This window comes from Populus euphratica, unplaced genomic scaffold (assembly GCF_000495115.2).
Source record: "Populus euphratica unplaced genomic scaffold, PopEup_1.0 scaffold2025.1, whole genome shotgun sequence".
Classification (NCBI taxonomy): Eukaryota; Viridiplantae; Streptophyta; class Magnoliopsida; order Malpighiales; family Salicaceae; genus Populus; species Populus euphratica.
The window spans coordinates 10,313-17,219 of NW_011501862.1; the positions used below are offsets into that span (position 1 = coordinate 10,313).

Below are 6,907 nucleotides of genomic sequence, written 5' to 3' on the forward strand. Positions count from 1 at the left end.
GCCAATCTTGCCCATATCTCATTTCTTATTAAACAGTTATGGATTCTAAAATATTCAATTTTATTGAAAAATTCAAAACTTATAAAAGCTAAAATGAAACATTATTGAATCAAAAGCGACTAAAACATAACTTAACCAAAAAAATAATTCAAAACAACAAAAATACAAAATCAATTATGCTTCCACACTTACTCCACTAAAATACCCAATTAAAACTCCATTACTCAAAAATTCATTTTTTAACCTCAATCTAGAAAAAATAAAAATAAAAATTAAGTACTTTCCTCTTTCTATCCTTATATCACATTTGAGTTCTCTCCCTCTTCGCTAACTGTCCTTCTCTGCAAAATCCCAAAAACCCTAGGGCCCTTTCTGTATTTTCAACACTCCCAAAAACTTAAAAAAACTTCCTTTTTTTTTTTTTTTTAAATCTCAATTTCCATAAGTTAGGGGTTTTTACATTTCCATACGGTTCAGTCGCAATTACACATTGATAGATTAGATTAGATAGCGAGAGTTCAAATAAACCAAAAAAAAGACGCAAAGCGTGACCGTTAGGTTTTTTTTTGGATCTGATTATGGACGCACGAGATTCGACATCGAACCGAGACGTCTCGTCGAGCGGCGGCAGCGGCACCACCACCGGCGTTGGAGGAGGAGAAGAGGATCCTATCCTTTCCGTCACTGCCACGCTTGCCAAAGACGCTTGGTTACACTATAACTCTCGCCGGTTCAATGAGTGCCTTGAGGTTTTGTATCAGCTAAAGCAGAAAAAGGAAGACGATCCAAAGGTGATAATTACACAAATAATATAAAGTCACTTATTTTTTTTGTCGGATTTTATTTGATTAGAAATTAGGTTAACTTCGAGTAAAATGTTGTAATGGACTGTTAATTTTGTGATTTAACTCAATTGAGTTGGTGCCTTTTAATTTTAATGAATTTTAGATTAAGTTCGTTAATTATTAACTCACTTAATTTAGTTGCTGCTTTTTATTTCTTAGTATATTTTTAGATTAAGTTAGTTAATTAACTTGAAAAGCTTAATTTTGCACTTCATATAGTTACTTCAAATTTAAAGACAGTATTAGGCTGGCATGCGAATGCTGAAGTTATGCAATGTATTAGTTTAGTTAATTAACTTGAAAAGCTTAATTTTGCACTTCATATAGTTACTTCAAATTTAAAGACAGTATTAGGCTGGCATGCGAATGCTGAAGTTATGCAATGTATTAGTTTAGTTAATTAACTTGAAAAGCTTAATTTTGCACTTCATATAGTTACTTCAAATTTAAAGACAGTATCTAGGCTGGCACGCGAATGCTGAAGTTATGCAATGTATTAGGGTATTTGGAATATTTAATTGATGTGAGAATTTTCTCTTCTTTTCGTTTTTTTTTCATTCCTTTTAAGTTTTTAATCTTTGGGTTATGCTTTATTAGGCACTTCATAATATTGCTATTGCGGAGTATAGTACAGATGGTTATCCAGATCCAAAGAAGTTGCTTGAAGTGCTTAATAACATTGAGGTATGTTATTTTTGTTATGTTTTTGTAATATTGGCTTGAGGGAGGCAGTGCTATTAGTTTGGTTTTGGCTCTGTGTGAAGATGGGTTTGTTCTTGAATTATCAGAAGATAGTGATTTCCAAGGGAAAAATTATGTTGCTGAATTGAATTTTACATGCAATATTTAGATTTGTAGTGGTGCTGCAGTCTATACATTTAGTTCATTGTGAAAGGATGCTATGTACAGTCATAAGAATCTTCTCCTGCTTTCACAGTAGCAATCACTGGTATAATTCCACAAGTGTTCAGCATTGCAGAGGTCATCTCTGAGACACTTGAAGTTGTGGGCATTGGATAGTTTTATATGATAGTTATTTCTTTGATAATTTATGTGTGCATATTTTATTGTATCGAAATTCAGTGGAGTAATTTGGTCTGTCATTTCAGTCTTGTATTAGTATCATACTGTCATTGTTTGTTTCTGTTGATTTCTTGAGCTATATCTGGTCTTCTATCCTGCCATATGTAAGTTGGAAAGCTGTTAACTCAGTAATGTGTTTACTAGATTGTATTTCTATCCCTTTGAAAACGATCCTGGAATTGCTTACTTGAATCCTAATCATGTTTGCATCAATGTATAAATAGATTTTTGTTGGGAATGAATTACCATCTCATAATACCCATTTAGGTATGTGTTTCAATCTATTTACAATGCACCACATGGATGTTTTCCCTACTATGCTGTGTTTGGAATTTTCTGTGAGCTGGTATGATACTAAAAGAAATCCATTCCGACCCATTTCATTTTTTGATACCTCCCTCTTTGTAGTCCCTTAATATTCAATTTCAGTTTTCATTTCATTTTTCGATACCTCCCTCTTCTTAGTCCCTTGATATTCATTTTCAATTTTATTTTTTTCCTATCAAATTTAATTTACATTCTTTTAATTGTTATTTCTTTTGTTTTGGAAACTTTTTTTTTTCAATTTCACCCCTCAATATTTTATTTATTTAGAATTTTGCTTTGTTATTTTTAGGGTTTGCCGTATGGTGAAAAGAATCACAATGATAATTTGGGGGGGGGGGGGATTAAATGTGGGCTAAATGCCTGTTTCCGAAAGAAGAAAGAGTCCTAAATTCACATGCCAATTGAAGGGATGGTACGCGAGTCACAATAATTTTAATTCTAGTATAGTATTTAACAGCAACCATGGATCCTAAAGGCCATATATATATACTCATAAGAAGGGGGGGAAAAAACTATCATGCTTGCCTATCTCCTTAAAAGTTTCGAATCCTTAAACAAAATGTTTCCCTTTTAGTCCAGTTAGGGTTTTGGGTTTGTTTCCAAGCCCAAAATCGATCTCTCTCTAGTTTGTTTGCCTCCGTTCATTCATATCAGTGGTTGTCTGCATAGCATGTTGAAAATATTCTGTATGAGTATATCTCCTTGCAATTTGAATTGTCCATGCTTCCTGCATGAAATCCATTTGTGATATCACCACATTGAAATCAGTATTTTATGCTGTGGTTAATCTTATAATAAATGTGAAGTCATGTTTCATTTTCATTTTGCTGCATAAAGTAGGAACTCTTTTTTTTTTTAACCAGATTGCAACACTTGAAGAGAATAATCAGCTGATGACACCTCCAGAAAACCAGATGGCAACCCTTGAAGACAATAATCACTTGATTACTACTCCAGAATACCAGCTGGCAACCCTTGAAGAGAATAATCAGCTGATTACTACTCCAGAATACCAGATGGAAACATTTGAAGAAAACAATCATTCTATGCCTGCTCCTGAAACACAGCCTAACAAGAGGAGGAAAAGGAAGTCCATGGTTTGGGAACACTTCACCATAGAAACTGTAAGCGCTGAAAGTAGAAGGGCATTCTGTAAGCAGTGCAAGCAAAGCTTTGCATACAGCACAGGTTCAAAAGTAGCTGGTACCAGCCATCTTAAACGTCACATTGCCAAGGGAACTTGTCTAGCACTACTACGCAATCAGGGGAATCAACAAACACCTGGTACACCAGGGATGAATGGAAATGGTAGTATGTCTGATCCACCAAGACGTCACTACAGATCCCATAGCTCTGCCTACATTTCATTTCATTCAGACCAGTGCCGCCCTGAAATTGCCAGAATGATGATAATCCATGATTACCCTCTTCACATGGTCGAACATTCTGGATTTGTAACTTTTCTCAAGAGTCTTGAACCCAGATTTGACATGGTGAGCTTTAATATTGTCCAAGGAGATTGTGTCTCAAGTTACTTGAGGGAAAAGCAAAATGTTATGAAGTTCATTGAGGGTTTGCCTGGACGTGTTTGCCTTACACTGGATGTATGGACATCTAGCCAAAGCTTAGGTTATGTGTTTATAACAGGACACTTCATTGATGGTTATTGGAAGCCTCAGAGGCGGATTCTCAATGTGGTGATGGAACCAAACCCTAACTCCGATGCAGCTCTTAGCCATGCTGTTGCTACTTGCCTATCTGATTGGAGTTTGGAAGGCAAGCTATTTTCTATCACTTTCAATCATCCAGTGGGTGAACCTGGGCTTCAAAACCTTAGATCTCTACTCTCTGTCAAAAATCCCCTTATCATCAATGGTCAGTTAATCCTTGGGAACTGCAGTGCTCGTACTTTAAGCAACTTTGCAAAAGATGTGCTCTGGGCAGGGCGAGAGATCATTAAGAAAGTCCGTTACAGTGTAAAGTATGTGAAGACCTCAGAATTCCATGAGCAAAAGTTCCTTGAGCTCAAGGAACAGCTTCAAGTCCCCAGTGAAAAAGACCTATCTCTTGACAACCAAGCTCAATGGAACACAACGTATCATATGCTGGTTGCTGCTTCAGAGTTGAAGGAAGTATTTTCTTGCCTAGATACTTCCGATCCTGATTACAAAGAGGCTCCATCCATGGAAGACTGGAAGCGGGTTGACATTATATGCACGTACTTGAAACCTCTCTTTGATGCAGCCAACTTTCTTGCCTCTAGAACTAACCCAAACCAGAAGACATTCTTCCATGAAGTCTGGAAGATGCATGAGCTGTATCATTCTATTACAAGTCATGGGGATCCCTTTGTCATCAGTCTTGCTGAAATAATGCAAGAAAAGATAGACAAATATTTGAAGGAGTGCATCCTAGCTTTGGCAATTGCTGTAGTCTTGGATCCTCGGTTTAGGATGAAGTTGATTGAGTTCAGTTTTGTGAAATTCTATGGTAAAGAAGCTAGCAAATACATTAAGATTGTTAATGATGCGCTCCATGAGCTTTTTCTTGAATATGCGGCGCTTCCTCTTCCTCTTACACCAGCTCATGCTGAAGATGGAAATTTTGAGAACATGAAGACTGAAGAAATTTCATACAATGAGCTCACAGATTTTGATGCATATGTGGAGACTACTAGCCAAAATATGAAGTCGGAGCTGGAGCAGTATTTAGAAGAGTCTTTGTTGCCTCGCTTCCAAGAGATGGATGTACTGAAATGGTGGGAAGAGAACAGGCTCCAATATCCAGTTCTTTCAAAAATGGCTCGTGATATATTGACCATGCAGGTGTCTACTGCTGATCCTGACTCTGTATTTGATACCGAGATCAAAGAGCTGGATGAGTATCGAAGTTCTTTGAGACCTGAAACCGTGGAAGCCCTTGTGTGCGCGAAGGACTGGCTTCAGTATAGATTTGCTACAGAAGTTTCTAATGCTCTTGTGAAAGTAGAGGATCTTAGATCTTAATGCTCAGTGTCTCTGACTATAGGTTCTTTGTTAGTCTCGATTATAATCTTCTACTTCTACATTAGGCTAGATTTTGATCTAGATTGCTTGAACACGAGAACTTCAGTTTTTACAGTAGCTTTTCTGATTCTATGAGTTCCTTTTACTTTGTTTGCTGTGGCTTAGCAATTATCTATTGTCAAGGCTAAATATTAACAGGTGCTGGGACTAATTATTGATGTCCAGCTAACCACATAACTGAGAATCAAAAACTGTAACAGGAGAAACAATGGCTACGAGGGTGCTCTATTTTTCATTTGACCATAAATTGGAAATTTCCTGTTATATTATAGGTTACAGGCAAGGTTTTTTCTTTTGAATCACATGTTCATTTTGAACCGTGTTTATTTTTTTTTATTGTGGACTCATACAGTATTTTAATTTCTTTTTAATTCTCACGAGTTGTTTTCTAAAACTATAAACAAAACTATTTTTAATACCTAGAAGACGTGGATTAATTGGCACCATATGTTTTTTTTTCCTCTCACCAGCTGAAAAAACAAATCAATTTTCTTTTTTTTTTTCTATCCTCTTCACACGAGCCCTTGCTCTCTCTTTTCATTTTAATCTATTAATTTTGGGGTTGTTTTGTTTCTATTAAGAGGTGGCTTTTTTTTTCTTCTTCATGCATCAACAAACTTTTGTTTGAAGTTAAGGGATTTTTCAAAGATGGCATTTTAAATTTTTTTATAGTAATTATGGTTTATCTATATTTACATCTCTTTTTTTTTTTAGGTGAAGACATAAGAGAGAAAAAAAAGAATGACCAAGTTGGGTGAAAAAAACCACTAAATTTGATTTTTTATCTTTCAGGTCTTTTTGAATTAATAAAACATAGAATCTTTAAATCTATTAATATCATATATATTATTTTTTCGGTTTTTTTCTGGAGTGAAATGAATGTTAGTCAGGATCTATATCTTGAAATTTACAGTTGTATGTTTGTTGTGGTGATGTTTTTTTAACCAATTCATAATTTATTTAGTAACTTTTTTTAAATTTCTCCTTTATAAATTATAGGTTAAAGCCTATAGAGAAAAGTCGACATATTATATATATATATATATATATATATATTATAAAAAAGTTTGTGAAATTAGATATGCTTTGTTGAGGCCAAGTATTGGATTTTGTTGAGATTTCCTAATAATTTTATTGGATTTCTTTTTCATTATAGGCTTATTTCTGATTTGGATCTAAATGTTCAAGATAAACATTTGAAAGCAGAAATGATTTACATATTATTTTAGATTGAAGTTCAATTTGACAGATAAGCCAGGCCTTGAACACATCCATGACTATAGTTTAAATAGACTTTGAAATATGATTTTAAATCTTTCTGGGAAGTGATATTTTTATCGTTCACAATTTTAATTTCTTTTTAGTTTTCATGGATTGTTTTTGAGATAATAATGAAGGCAATGTGAATCAAAATTTTTAGTGTAATTGTCAATTATAACTTTAATTTAATCTTCCTTGATTCTAATTGCTACTAATATATTTATTGGGTTTCTCTTTTTATCTCTTATATGTCTTTTGGTTATTATGCCTATAATAATTTTATAATGAACCATCCAGAATTAAATTATTGTATTATCCAGTGACTCT

The 6,907-nt window shown here is 34.4% G+C and overlaps 1 protein-coding gene across 1 annotated transcript; it reads left to right on the plus strand.

Annotated features, from left to right (window-relative positions):
• The first annotated feature begins 329 nt into the window (after nucleotides 1-329).
• On the plus strand, nucleotides 330-5,501 carry LOC105118538 (zinc finger BED domain-containing protein DAYSLEEPER-like). Its single transcript, XM_011016515.1, has 3 exons — nucleotides 330-791; nucleotides 1,443-1,529; nucleotides 3,119-5,501. The coding sequence occupies exons 1-3, from the start codon at nucleotides 579-581 to the stop codon at nucleotides 5,258-5,260; spliced, it is 2,442 nt and encodes an 813-aa protein (XP_011014817.1). The 5' UTR covers nucleotides 330-578; the 3' UTR covers nucleotides 5,261-5,501.
• The last annotated feature ends 1,406 nt before the right edge of the window (nucleotides 5,502-6,907 follow it).